This window comes from Pseudophryne corroboree, chromosome 2 (genome assembly GCF_028390025.1).
Source record: "Pseudophryne corroboree isolate aPseCor3 chromosome 2, aPseCor3.hap2, whole genome shotgun sequence".
Taxonomy (NCBI): Eukaryota; Metazoa; Chordata; class Amphibia; order Anura; family Myobatrachidae; genus Pseudophryne; species Pseudophryne corroboree.
In genome coordinates, this window is record NC_086445.1 from 321,126,122 (window position 1) to 321,140,938 (window position 14,817).

Genomic DNA, 14,817 nt, shown 5'->3' on the forward strand with positions numbered 1-14,817 from the left:
GATCAGTTGCTGAAAAGCGTGGCGCTCTCCCTGAGAGTGCTGCAGCAACATGGCTGGATTCTGAATCTACCAAAGTCACAGTTGGTTCCAACAACTCGGCTATCTTTCTTAGGCATGATTCTGGACACGGAACAAAAGAGGGGTTTTCTCCCAAGGGAAAAAGCCCAGGAACTCCAGAACATGGTCAGAGACCTGTTAAAACCGAAAAAAGTGTCAGTCCATCAATGCACTTGAGTACTGGGAAAATTGGTGGCGACCTACGAGGCCATCCCCTTCGGCAGGTTTCATGCGAGGACGTTTTAGTGGGACCTTCTGGACAAGTGGTCCGGGTCCCATCTTCAAATTCATCAGAAAATAGGCCTGTCCCCCAGGGCCAGGGTGTCTCCTGTGGTGGCTGCAGAGTGCAGTCACACAAGGAAGAAACTTTCAGGGGATATGGTCAAGCCAGGAGGCTTGTCTACACATCAACGTACTGGAATTGAGGGCCATATACAATAGCCTACGTCAAGCGGAGAATCTTCTTCGCGACCTACCGGTTCTGATTCAATCAGACAACGTCACAGCTGTGGCTCATGTAAACCGCCAAGGCGGAACAAGGAGCAGAGTGGCAATGGCGGAAGCCACCAGGATTCTGCGCTGGGAGGAAAATTACATAAGCGCTTTGGCAGCAGTCTTCATTCCGGGAGTGGACAACTGGGAAGCAGACTTCCTCAGCAGACATGATCTCCATCCAGGAGAGTGGGCACTTCATCAGGAAGTTTTTGCAGAGATAACAAGTCATTGGGGACTTCCTCAAATAGACATGATGGCGTCACGCCTCAACAAGAAGCTTCGGAGGTATTGTGCCAGGTCAAGGGACCCTCAGGCAGTAGCTGTGGACGCCCTGGTGACACTGTGGGTGTTTCAGTCGGTCTATGTGTTCCCTCCTCTTCCGCTCAACTCAAAGATATTGAGGCTCATAAGATGAGTGCAGACAATACTCATTGTTCCAGATTGGCCTCGAAGGGCCTGGTATTCCGATCTTCAGGATATGCTCACAGAAGATCCGTGGCCTCTTCTTCTCAGGGAGGACCTGTTGCAACAGGGGCCCTGCGTGTTCCAAGACTTACCGCGGTTATGTTTGACGGCATGGCGGTTGAACACCGTATCCTATCTGGGAAAGACATTCCGGAAGAAGTCATCCCTACTTTGATGAAGGCTAGAAAGGAGGTGACGGCGAAACATCACCGTATCTGGAGAAAGTATGTATCTTGATGTGAATCCGAGAATGCTCCTATGGAAGATTTCCATCTGGGCCGTTTTCTCCACTTTCTACAGACAGGAGTGGATATGGGCCTAAAATTAGGCTCCATTAAGGTACAGATTTTGGCCCTATCAATTTTCTTTCAGAAGGAATTGACTTCTCTCCCAGAAGTCCAGACTTTTGTAAAGGGAGTGCTGCACATACAGCCTCCTTTTGTGCCTCCAGTGGCACCATGGGACCTTAACATGGTGTTACAGTTCCTAAAATCTCACTGGTTTAAACCTCTTCAAACGGTTGAATTGAAATTTCTCACTTGGAAAGGTGGTCATGTTGTGGTCATGTTGTTGGCATCTGCAAGGCGGGTGTCTGAATTGGCGGCTTTGTCTCACAAAAGCCCCTATCTGATTTTCCATGGGGATAGAGCAGAATTAAGGACTCGTCCTCAATTTTTGCCTAAGGTGGTTTCATTGTTTCATATGAACCAACCTATAGTGGTACCTGTAGCTACGAAGGACTTGGAGGATTCCAAGTCCCTTGATGTAGTCAGGGCCTTAAAAATATATGTAGCCAGGACGGCTCGGGTTAGGAAAACAGAGGCTCTGTTTGTCCTGTATGCAGCCTACAAGGTTGGCGCTCCTGCTTCTAAGCAGACTATTGCTCGCTGGATCTGTAACACGATTCAGCAGGCTCATTCTACGGCTGGATTGCCGTTACCAAATTTGGTAAAGGCCCATTCCACTAGGAAGGTGGGCTCTTCTTGGGCGGCTGCCCGAGGCGTCTCGGCATTACAGCTGCCGAGCGGCGACTTGGTCGGGTTCAAACACTTTTGCTAAATTCTACAAGTTTGATACCTTGGCTGAGGAGGACCTCATGTTTGCTCAATCGGTGCTGCAGAGTCATCCGCACTCTCCCGCCCGGTCTGGAGCTTTGGTATAATCCCCATGGTCCTTACGGAGTCCCCAGCATCCTCTAGGACGTGAGAGAAAATAAGATTTTAAACCTACCGGTAAATCTTTTTCTCCTAGTCCGTAGAGGATGCTGGGCTCCCGTCCCAGTGCGGACATGTTTCTGCAAGGCTTGTATATAGTTATTGCTTACATAAGGGCTATGTTGCGGTGAAGATCAGTCGTTGTCTGATGCTGTTTTGTTCATACTGTTAACTGGTTGCGTATATTCCATGTTATACGGTGTGGATGGTGTGGGCTCGTATGAATCTTGCCCTTAGATTAACAAAAATCCTTTCCTCGTACTGGTCGTCTCCTCTGGGCACAGTTTCTCTAACTGAGGTCTGTAGGAGGGGCATAGAGGGAGGAGCCAGTGCACACCCATCTAAAGTTCTTTATAGTGCCCATGTCTCCTGCGGAGCCCGTCTATACCCCATGGTCCTTACGGAATCCCCAGCATCCTCTACGGACTAGGAGAAAAAGATTTACCGGTAGGTTTAAAATCTTATTAGTGGGAGCGCAATAGATTATATAATGCAGGTATTAACTAGTATTTTAAATACATTTGTATGGACTATGGTGTCTATTCATGAAGCAGTGAAAAGTGTGGAGAAGTGAGCCAGTGGAGAAGTTGCCCATGGCAACCAATCAGCATTAAAGTAACATTTATAATTTGCATACTATACAATTGTACAGAGCTGCTGATTGGTTGCCATGGGCAATTTCTCCACAGGCTCACTTCTCCACTCTTTTCACTACTTCATTTATAGACCCCTATATATTGATATACATGTACAGTATAATTGTGTGTTTTTATGTATGTCTTGCCATTTATATTAAGTAATGAAACATTTATAATAGTGCATCCATTGCTTTTGACACAAATAGCACTTGATTCAAGGTTTTTCATAAATACTGCATAAACGCAGTGGCGTTCTTTTCTCTTTTTTGTTTTATAAGTATCTGCCGTCCTGATTTATAAGAAAATTAAAGAAGGTTCTTTATCCATCCAAGTTTATTACAGAAATATTATGAGACATTTTATAAAACTCTAAATATTCCCTTCTCAGTAATTTTGTCTGGACTCACACACAAGACCTTTCTACTGATTTACTTAATGGACAGGATCAAGTGTCTGCCCCAACTACATCTCATCTGTGTGTATCTGAATCTTAGTTGCGCTGAATGTATCTCCATTTGTTTAGCGCATTTGCAAGTACGAACAGTGGAGAGTTGGACGCATTCAGCTGAATCTCCTCTTGTGAGATGCAAAATGAGTGAGTGTCAGCAGAATAGCAGTGAGAGAGCGCTTTCCTTTTCCTGTACCTATTTCCAACAGTTCTTGAAGACGCACACTTTAAAGTAGTAGTGGTATTCCCTTGTCTCTTCAGCTAAAGTTTTGGCCCTACTCTTTGTACTATACATGTCTCTGGATTACCTATACATTGTTTCATAAGTACAGGAAGTTCTCAATTTGTGGCTGTTTTCTGGGGGATAGTACCGGGATGCTGGCGCTTGGGATGCTGGCAGTCAGAATACAGCACAGCAGCATCCCGACACCTAAGTGTTTAGTATACTGTTCCTAATCCTTAACCCTCCCTCCCTGCAGCCTGACCCTAACCTTCCCTCCCCCCCCCCCTCCCCCCTCAACCACAGCACAACCCTAACCTTCCCCGGTGGTGCCTAATCCTAACACCCTTCACCGCAGTCTAACCCTAACCTTCCATGGGGTGCCTAACCCTAACTCTCATTGCTGCAAAGTATGTTTCTCTGACGTCCTAGTGGATGCTGGGTACTCCGTAAGGACCATGGGTATATACGGGCTCCGCAGGAGACTGGGCACTCTTAAAAGAAAGATTAGGTACTATATCTGGTGTGCACTGGCTCCTCCCTCTATGCCCCTCCTCCAGACCTCAGTTAGTATCTGTGCCCGGCCAGAGCTGGATGCACCCTATGGGCTCTCCTGAGCTTCCTAGAAAAGAAAGTATTTGTTAGGTTTTTTATTTTCAGTGAGATCTGCTGGCAACAGACTCACTGCTACGTGGGACTGAGGGTAGAGAAGCGAACCTACCTGCTTGCAGCTAGCTTGGGCTTCTAAGGCTACTGGACACCATTAGCTCCAGGGGGATCGAACACAGGCCCAGTCTTCGGTCGTCCGGTCCCGGAGCCGCGCCGCCGTCCCTCTTGCAGAGCCAGAAGAACGAAGAGAAGTTGAAAATCGGCGGCTGAAGACTCCGGTCTTCATTAAGGTAGCGCACAGCACTGCAGCTGTGCGCCATTGCTCCCTTAGCACACCACACACTCCGGTCACTGATGGGTGCAGGGCGCTGGGGGGGGGGGGGCGCCCTGGGCAGCAATTAGATTACCTTACTTGGCGAAAAGCACATAATACAGTCTGATAAACTGTATATGTGCATTAACCCCCGCCATTAAAGTACATAAAAGGACAGAAGCCCGCCGCTGAGGGGGCCGGGCCTTCTTCCTCAGCACACCGGCGCCATTTTCTCTTCACAGCTCAGCTGGAAGGAAGCTCCCCAGGCTCTCCCCTGCAGTATCCTGGTACACAAAGGGTAAAAAAGAGAGGGGGGCACATAAATTTAGGCGCAAAACTGTGTATATAAGCTGCTATAGGGGAAAAATCACTCAGTATAGTGTACATCCCTGTATTATATAGCGCTGTGGTGTGTGCTGGCATACTCTCTCTCTGTCTCTCCAAAGGGCCTGGTGGGGGAACTGTCTTCAAATAGAGCATCCCCTGTGTGTGGTGTGTCTGTACGCGTGTGTCGACATGTCTGAGGTAAAAGGCTCCTCTAAGGAGGTGATAGAGCGGATAAGTGTGTGGGAGGGTGTCTCCGTCAACAACGCCGACACCTGTTTGGATATGTGTAAGTGCTGAGGTAAAATTATTGCACAAAAGGTTAGGGAACAGAAAGGAAATCTACTCTGGTCTGTCCCTATGTCACAGAGTCCTTCAGAGTCTCTCTATGTTCACTATCCAAAATAACAAAGTGTCGACACGGAGTTTAACTCCACTGTCGACTACGATAATGCAAAGTTACAGCCAAGAGGGCTAAAAGATATTCAATATATGATTATTGGAATAAAAGATGATTTGCATATCACTGATGACTCATCTGTCCCTGACACGAGAGTACACATGTTAAGGGGAAGAATGCTGAGGTAAATTTCCCTCCTCTCATGAGGAAAAAGAGCAGGAATCTCCAGACAAGAGCTTCCCACAAGAGAATTCTCAGGCTGTATCCTTTCCCCACTAGGGCCAGGATGTGTTGAGAATCTTCCCCTTGGGTGTCCTGTTTGCACTAGCTATTCTCAGGGATCCTGCAGATAGTGTGCACATTCTAGTATACTACCCAGACCGGCGATTGTGTCGGCATGGATTTATAGCGCTGTGGCAGCGTGGACAGGTACCTTATCAGCAGATTGAGACCCTAGTATGCATATAAATATTTTAAGATGCTGTCTTAAGTGATAGATATATAATTATAAAGCATGCCCAAAGGGACATGAGTATACTGGGTCCTAGAGACAAAAGCTATGTCGATTTCTGCTTGACGTGTCCTGTAGAATATACATTGGACAGATGATGCCGACTTAAGAGGCATATGGAAGGCTGAGGATTGTGTGGAGAAAGGTTCTCGGGCCTGGTCTCCACAGCTATAGCTGGTAATTCTGATATTTTGCCTTATATTCCTGCACAGCCTAGGAAAGCACGACATTATTAAATGCAGCTTTTCGAATAAAGAAACAAAGTCTGAGGTGCGTCCTTTCTTGTCAGAGCCGGGGGTAGAGGAAAGAAGCTGTACAACACAGCTAGTCCCCAGGAACAGAAGTCCTCCCCGGCCTCTACAAAAATCCACCGCATGTCGCTGGGGCTCCACAGGCGGAGCTAGGCCCGGTGGGGACACGCCTTCATAAGTTCAGCCACAAGTGGGTTCACTCCCTGTTAGATCCCTGGGCAATAGAAATGGTATTGCAGGGATACAGGCTGGACTGTGAGAAGATGCCCCCTCACCGAGGACCCGGCAGGCTTCCCCCCAAGAGAGGGAGCCAGTGTTAACTGCAATTCGTAAATTGTATCTTCAACAGGTGGTGGTCAAGGGTCCCCTCCTTCAACAAGAGGGTGTTATTATTCGACCATGTTATAATCCCAAAACCAGACGGTTCGGTTAGACCCATATTGAATTAAAATCCCTGAACATATACCTGAAAAGGTTCAGGTTCAAGATGGAATCGCTAAGAGCGGTCATTGCAAGCCTGAAATGAATCGGGACATAAGGGATGCATACCTTCGTGTCCCCATTTATCCACCTCATCAGGCGTACCTCAGAATTGCGGTACGGGATTGTCATTACCAATTTCACCAAGGTAATGGCGGATATGATGGTGCTCCTGCGGAAGCAAGGTGTCACTATTATCACATACTGGGATGATCTCATAAAAGCGAGATCAAGAGAGCAGTTGCTGGACAGCGTATCACCTTCTCTGGTAGTGAAACGGCAACACGTCTGGATTCTATATATTCTGAAGTCGCAGTTGGTTCCTACAGCTCATCTGCCTCGCCTAGGCATGATCCTAGACACAGACCAGAAGAGGGTTTATCTCCCGATAGAGAGAGCTCAGGAGCTCATGACACTGGTCAGGAATCTATTGAAAACCAAAACAGGTGTCAGTGCTTCACTGCACTCGAGTCCTGGGAAGGATGATGGCATCATACTAGCCATCCCCTTCGGCTGGTTCCATGCAAGGACAATGGAACTTACTGGACAAGTGGTCCGGATCACATCTTCAGATTCATCGGTTAATCACCCTATCCCCCAGGGCCAGGGTGTCTCTACTGTGGTGGCTGCGAGTGCTCACCTTCTCGAGGGCCGCAGATTCGGCATTCGGGACTGGGTCCTGGTGACCACGGATGCAAGCCTCCGAGGGTGGGGGGCAGTTACACAGGGAAGAAAATTCCAAGGTTTGTGGTCAAGCCAACAGACTTGCATTCACATCAATATCCTGGAACTAAGGGCCATATACAACGCCCTAAGTCAAGCGGAGTTCCTGCTTCGCGACCAACCGGTTCTGATCCAGTCAGACCGCAGGGGCTCATGTAAACCGCCAGGGCGGCACAAGGAGCAGGGTGGCGAGGGTAGAAGCCACCAGAATTCTTCGCTGGGCGGAGAATCAAGTAAGCGCACTGTCAGCAGTGTTCATTCCGGGAGTGGACACGACCTCCACCCGGGAAAGTGGTGACTTCATCAGGAAGTCTTCACGCAGTTTTGCAAATTGATGGAAACTGCCTCAGGTGGACTACATGACGTCCCACCTCAATAAAAAGATTAAGGTTTTACGCTGGGTCAAGGGACTCTCAGGCGATAGCTGTGGTCGCACTAGTAACACCTTGGGTGTTCCAGTCGGTCTATATATTCCCTCCTCTTCCTCTCAGACCCTAGGGCTGAGAATTGTAATAAACGGAGGAGTGTGAACAATATTCTTTGCTCCGGATTGGCCAAGAAGGACTCGGTACCCGGAACTGCAAGAAATGCTCTCAGAGGACCCATGGCCTCTGCCTCTCAGTCAGGACATGTTGCAACAGGGACCCTGTCTGATCCAAGACTTACCGCGGCTGCGTTGGACGGCATGGCGGTTGAACGGCATGGCGGTTGAACGCCGGATCCTAGCGGAAAAGGGCATTCCGGATGCAGTTATTCCTACGCTGATAAAGGCTAGGAAAGACGTGACAGCAAGACTTTTTCACTGTATATGGCGAAAATAGGTTGCTTGGTGTGTGGCCGGGAAGGCCCTACAGAGGAATTCCAGGGAGGTCGATTCCTGCACTTCCTACAGTCAGGAGTGACTATGGGCCTAAAATTAGGATCCATAAAGGCCAAGATTTCGGCCCTATCCCTTTTTCTCTCAAAAAGAACTGGCTTCACTGCCTGAAGTTCGGACGTTGTTACAGGGGTGCTGCATATTCAGCCCCTTTTGTGCCTCCAGTGGCACCTTGGGATCTTAACGTGTGTTGGATTCCTAAAATCCCACTGGTTTGAGCCACTTAAGACCGTGGAGCTAAAATATCTCACGTGGAAAGTGGTCATGCTTTTGGCCTTAGCTTGGACTAGGCGTGTGTCAGAATTGGCGGCTTTGTCATGTAAAAGCCCATATCTGATCTTCCATATGGAAAGGGCAGAATGGAGGACTCGTCCCCAATTTCTCCCTAAGGTGGTGGTATCATCGTTTCATTTGAACCAACCTATTGTGGTGCCTGCGGCTACTAGGGACTTGGAGGATTCCAAGTTGCTGGACGTAGTCCGGGCCCTGAAACTTTGTTTCCAGGACGGCTAGAGTCAGAAAAACTGACTCGCTATTTATCCTGCATGCACCCAACAAGCTGGGTGCTTCTGCTTCAAAGCAGACTATTGCTCGCTGGATCTGTAGCACGATTCAGCTTGCACATTCTGCGGCTGGACTGCCGCATCCTAAATCAGTAAAAGCCCATTCCACGAGGAAGGTGGGCTCTTCTTGGGCGGCTGCCCGAGGGGTCTCGGCTTTACAACTTTGCCGAGCTGCTACTTGGTCAGGTTCAAACACTTTTGCAAAATTCTCCAAGTTTGATACCCTGGCTGAGGAGGACCTTGAGTTTGCTCATTCGGTGCTGCAGAGTCATCCGCACTCTCCCGCCCGTTTGGGAGCTTTGGTATAATCCCCATGGTCCTTACGGAGTACCCAGCATCCACTAGGACGTCAGAGAAAATAAGAATTTACTCACCGGTAATTCTATTTCTCGTAGTCCGTAGTGGATGCTGGGAGCCCGTCCCAAGTGCGGACTCTCTGCAATACATGTATATAGTTATTGCTTAACTAAAGGGTTATTGTATGAGCCATCTGTTGAGAGAGGCTCAGTTATTGTTCATACTGTTAACTGGGTATAGTTATCACGAGTTGTACGGTGTGATTGGTGTGGCTGGTTTGAGTCTTACCCTGGATTCCAAATCCTTTCCTAGTAATGTCAGCTCTTCCGGGCACAGTTTCCCTAACTGAGGTCTGGAGGAGGGGCATAGAGGGAGGAGCCAGTGCACACCAGATATAGTACCTAATCTTTCTTTTAAGAGTGCCCAGTCTCCTGCGGAGCCCGTCTATACCCATGGTCCTTACGGAGTACCCAGCATCCACTACGGACTACGAGAAATAGAATTACCGGTGAGTAAATTCTTATTTTTTGTATACTCTCTTGTAACATATTCTGATTGGTCCTCTTTGCTTTAGATGTCAGCTCCAGTAGGAGATCATTGCAGCATTTCACACCAGTTATCTTGCAACATTCCTTTTTCTGTATGCTACTTGTTTCTAATTGCTTTCTCATTTCTGCATGGACTGACCACTGCCTGTGTACCCTGACTCTTTTGTTTATTGGCTGTAGCCTGCAGCATCTACTGCCTGTGTACAGCTATTCTGCTCATTCATTGCCGTCTGGATTTCCCTCTGTTTAGATACCTAACCCTGGTGCAGCTGGCAATCTTTATCCGCAGTTTGGTAAAACTGAATGCTAAACATAACCATCTTTTACCCTGGTATGGTACCATCAGGTCACTCATCTGACATGTCATAGTTGCTATGTTTATCTGAAAGAGCACTTGATAAGTTACTACTTCCTTTGTTTGTCCTGGGAACAGCCAAGTTTTGGGAAAAAAGAAGACTAACTCTGCGCTTAGAGACACCTTGTAAATTTAATTACGTGTGGTCTGTCATGTAGAATAAATAACTCGGTGAGACTTTATGTATTGATATTTTTTATCTAAGATTGTCAACATGTAACATTTATCACAACATGCAAATATTAGTAATTTAGTAGCTTTTATGTATAAAATCTAGTTAATAGTAGATAAGTAGTTAAAAAACTTGTAATTCAGCACTAAAAATTACACTTTGTATAACAGTATAATTGAATGTTTATAAACACATAGTAACAAGGTGTAAAACGTTACTCTCCTAGAATATTGGTGTAATTGAACACATAGTAACAAGGTGTAAGACGTTACTCTCCTATTACACCTTGTTACTATGTGTTCAATTACACCGTTATTCTAGGAGAGTAACGTTTTACACCTTGTTACTATGTGTTTATAAACATTCAATTATACTGTTATTATACAAAGTGTAATTTTTAGTGCTGAATTACAAGTTTTTTAACTACTTATCTACTACAGGTTGAGTATCCCATATCCAAATATTCCGAAATACGGAATTTTTTGAGTGAGATAATGAAACCTTTGTTTTCTGATGGCTCAATGTACACAAACTTTGTTTAATACACAAAGTTATTAAAATTATTGTATTACATGACCTTCATCCTGTGTGCATAAGGTGTATATGAAACATAAATGAATTGTGTGAATGTAGACACACTTTGTTTAATACACAAAGTTATTAAAAATATTGGCTAAAATGACCTTCAGACTTTGTGTATAAGGTGTACAGTATATGAAACATAAATGCAATCTGTGCTTAGACTTAGGTCCCATCGCCATGATATCTCATTATGGTATGCAATTATTCCAAAATACGGAAAAATCCGATATCCAAAATACTTCCGGTCCCAAGCATTATGGATAAGGGATACTCAACCTGTATTAACTAGATTTTATACATAAAAGCTACTAAATTACTAATATTTGCATGTTGTGATAAATGTTACATGTTGACAATCTTAGATAAAAAATATCAATACATAAAGTCTCACTGAGTTATTTATTCTACATGACAGACCACACGTAATTAAATTTACAAGGTGTCTCTAAGTGCAGAGTTACTCTTCTTTGTTCTAATTGTCCTTGTTGTGCAGCTTAGCAAGCTGTTTTACTCAGCAGCTTTAAAGAGACACAGGTTTTAATAAAATATAACTAATCAGCGCCGGTTTGTGGAATTTTGAGACTCTCGTCTCAAATTATCCGTTTTCTCCTATTCTAAGTTTTGGGAAAAACCTAGCATGTGAACAATGGTGGCTGTATATAAAGGACTTCTTACAACATGTTCTAGTGACTTGGATTGTTTTGTGACCGTAGCTGATAGGAGATTCTTTAGCGGCACTTTTGATTGCAATACCAGTTTATGGGGCATATTCAATTAATCGCTAATTACCTCTCGCAGGCGATTTCCCTAGCGGGGATTACCCCATGCATTAATTGTTGAGGGTGGACTTTTCCTTGCAGCTTAAGGAGCTGTGAGGAAAGTCAATGAGAAAATGGTGCCATTTTTGAGCGGGGAAACCCATCCTTTCTGCATTTTATGTGGAATCAGTAGGTTAGTTTTGATTGGTTGCTATGGGCAACTTCTCCACTGGTCCACTCCTCCACTCTTTTTTCACTGCTTGATACATCAACCCCTAACTTACAAAGTAGTTATGATGATAAACAAACTAAATAAAACAATAGATAAGACAGTAAGTTGTGAAGAATGGAGGTAGAGAATAGAATGCTAAGTAATAGTGAGGGGCTGAAGAATAAATATAGAAAAGCAATATAGTAAATCTGTAGTACACTAAAGAGACAATAAATTAAACCATGCTAACAAGTGGGTGATAATATAAGGATGGTATGGTCAGACAGTACAAGAGTGCAGTAGAATTAATCACACAATAACAAAACGTAAGTTAAGCAATTAATGATACAATGGGTGGATGAGGATGATATTTTATTGAGCATCATAGAGGCTTCAACCATTTTGGATTGTTGGGGCCAGATACATATTGTATGCAATTTCTATTAACGAACTAGCAAAATTCTTCAGTTAGTGATATCTGTAGTGAAATAATGTAACATACACAGCTTGCATTTTTCTCTTTCTTTTATATTTACATGCACATTTTTTTTTTCTCTTTCTTTTATATTTACATGCACATTTGTTTTAACAGATGTTCCTTTGTCAAAATGAAAACGATTAATATATTCATAAAGCCGTGCATACACTTGATTGTGTCATATGTTGAAAAGAGACTGGCCTAAGTCATCGGAACAATATACACAATATGGGGCTGATACAAAGTTTAACGTGCGCCCGTTTTCATACAAAGTTTACAAACTGATACAAAGTTTAACTTGCGCCAGTTTTCATAGAGTGTGCTAGATGAATTTACATTACGTGTGCTCAGAAAATGAGCAGATACATGTGAGATTACAGATTCAAACACAACCTGAACGCGTCTACACTTACAACCAGAGAGGCGAAACAGGGGTGTGAAGGGGCTTTCTCGCTAAGGAATTGCAGTCCATACAGCACAGCCTGTTAGGAGGCACATCTATAAGGGAGTATAAGTAAGTACTCACTGATAATGAAGACTAGTAAAGCAAGCCCATACAGTAAGCTGCCACATCAGAAGTGTGGGCATCACAAAGTGCATACAGCTCTGCATATGTGTGATATATACGCTTCTTTGAAATGTATGTCCATTTTACTTCCAACTCTACATTAACCCTCATACATTATTCTTTTGATCCTCTGCACCAGATGTAGTTTGCTTGTTAAAATCTTAAAATTTTCAAAGCTTTCCATACTCTATAAACTATATTGTGAAGATAACTTGTACATTTATTAATCTATATTTATTTATGGTAGAGATCAGCTGTTCTTATTTATTTATTGTTTATATTTGCTGTATTAAAACTTTTTTTTTAATTATCCTTATTTTCAGTTTTATTCAGCCTCCGAAGACTCTGTCATCACTGAGTACACTACGAGATGGAAATTGGAGGGACGGATGCTACTGACCAGTTATGAATGATAAAATGAAGCAATTATGAGTGATGTTTATCCCAGCTGGCTGGGTTAAAGTGTAATACAACATTCTTCTCCTTGAGATTTAATATTTGTAATGTGTGAAGTGAGATTACTATCAAAGACAATGTAGCTCTTAAATGTGACATGGAATAATATATCGTTTTCAAAACAAAAATTGGTATTGTTTAACACACAACTGACAGTACACATGCAACAGTGCACGGGAAATACATCCTTCAGATACATCAACTTTTTTAATGAAATTTTACTGCTACCTTCTCTGGCCTATTTATTTATTTTTTCTTCTACACTATATCACACATCATCACGACAATATTGAAAGTCACTAATAATGTCGGTGGAGTCACTGTGTATAGAATGCACACTCCTTTAACACCTGGAATTATTAAACACATCCCAAGATGCCGAATCACTTTTGTGCCATAGAAAATATTTGTTATACAATAAACTTTGTTTTTTAATCGCATAGCATACTTTTTGTTGCAAAAGCACAAGGGTGAAACAAGGAGGTCACTGTAATGTTCTATGAAGTCACCTTAGATTTGTCTGTTTCTTTTATATGTCATGTTAATTTATTATTTAACTATTTAATGATTTTGATTGATAACGGATTACTCTGCAGCTTTACTGCAACGTGGGTTGGGTTTTCTTATGTGCATAATCGTTTTACTTACTGTCCTATATGAAGATTAATGGTCTCAATGGACGTAACTTTTTCTAGGCATTTTACACAATTAAATTGCACTAATGCTTTATTAAAAACAGTATATGATTTCATAATGATGACACCTGTATACTGCAGTTTTGGAATGTTTCAGTAATAAAGAATATTTTTCAGCTGTGCCTAATTTTATTTTGCAATCCTGGTAATTTATGTATGTAGCGGTCACCACTTTACAGTACATCTTAGGGTAACCTAAATTAGGGCTTGTCATTTTCTGACTGAAAAAAATAGTCCTCTTTATTTGTTGAAATTATTTTACTACCTAGGGGAGTATTCAATTAGTGTCGGAATTTTCGACGGGGTGTAAAGACGGCACTTTTTGACACTTCAATGTTCGATTGAAGTGCCGGTTTTACGTCCTTTCGAAAATTCCGAAATGTCAAAAAACACATAGATAAGCGGAATCTCTGCTCATCTATGTGTTTTCGACCATTCATTTTCGCCTATAAGAGAGGGCGAAAATGAATGGTCGGAATCAGAGGGGAAAAAACTAATAAGCTGTGGGGCTCAACCAGGGCTGACTCAAGGGCTGTTTGACTGCAGCAGCTGTAAAGGAGCGCTGTGCTGGTCATATAATAGTATCTGCCAGGACTGCCCGTGCTTCCTCTAATAACTGCTTTGACTCCCGATCATGCTCACCTGGCGATACTCCTCATTCTTCTTTCACTGCTGTTATGAATAGGAATTGTATTGCACTGAGAACAATAGATGAAGGGTTTATGTAAATAAACCATGGTGTGCCTAGGCGCAGCAAAGAAGCCAAGATAACCGTGGATCTATCTGTATATATACTGTATATTTGAACGAATCTTTAGAGATTGAAGAAGGGATAGCTCTGTCCACTCTACACATTGACCTGGTATTACACCTCAAGGACCGGTGTAACTATGTAATTTGAATTCAACACGGCTATAAAGTCTCAGATTTGGATTTTCAAAATCTCTATAATTCCTATTCCAACTACAGCATGAGGTGTGCTATACCTGGGAAAATTCACTAATGTGTATTACAGACTGTACCATACCTCCCAACTGTCCCAATTTTTGTGGGACAGTCCCATTTTTTTGGTGCTGTCCCACCCAAGGGCCGCAGTGTCCCACAGTGGG

The 14,817-nt window shown here is 43.7% G+C and overlaps 1 protein-coding gene across 3 annotated transcripts in view; it reads left to right on the forward strand.

Moving 5' to 3' along the window:
• SLAIN1 (SLAIN motif family member 1) overlaps positions 1-13,824 on the forward strand; it is a 112,272-nt gene extending 98,448 nt beyond the window's left edge. For all 3 annotated transcript variants that reach the window (XM_063952988.1, XM_063952987.1, XM_063952989.1), the window contains one exon: positions 12,881-13,824. In XM_063952988.1, coding sequence (XP_063809058.1) covers positions 12,881-12,956 — 76 coding nt within the window. In that variant the 3' untranslated portion in view covers positions 12,957-13,824. The remainder of the gene's footprint in view (positions 1-12,880) is intronic.
• The last annotated feature ends 993 nt before the right edge of the window (positions 13,825-14,817 follow it).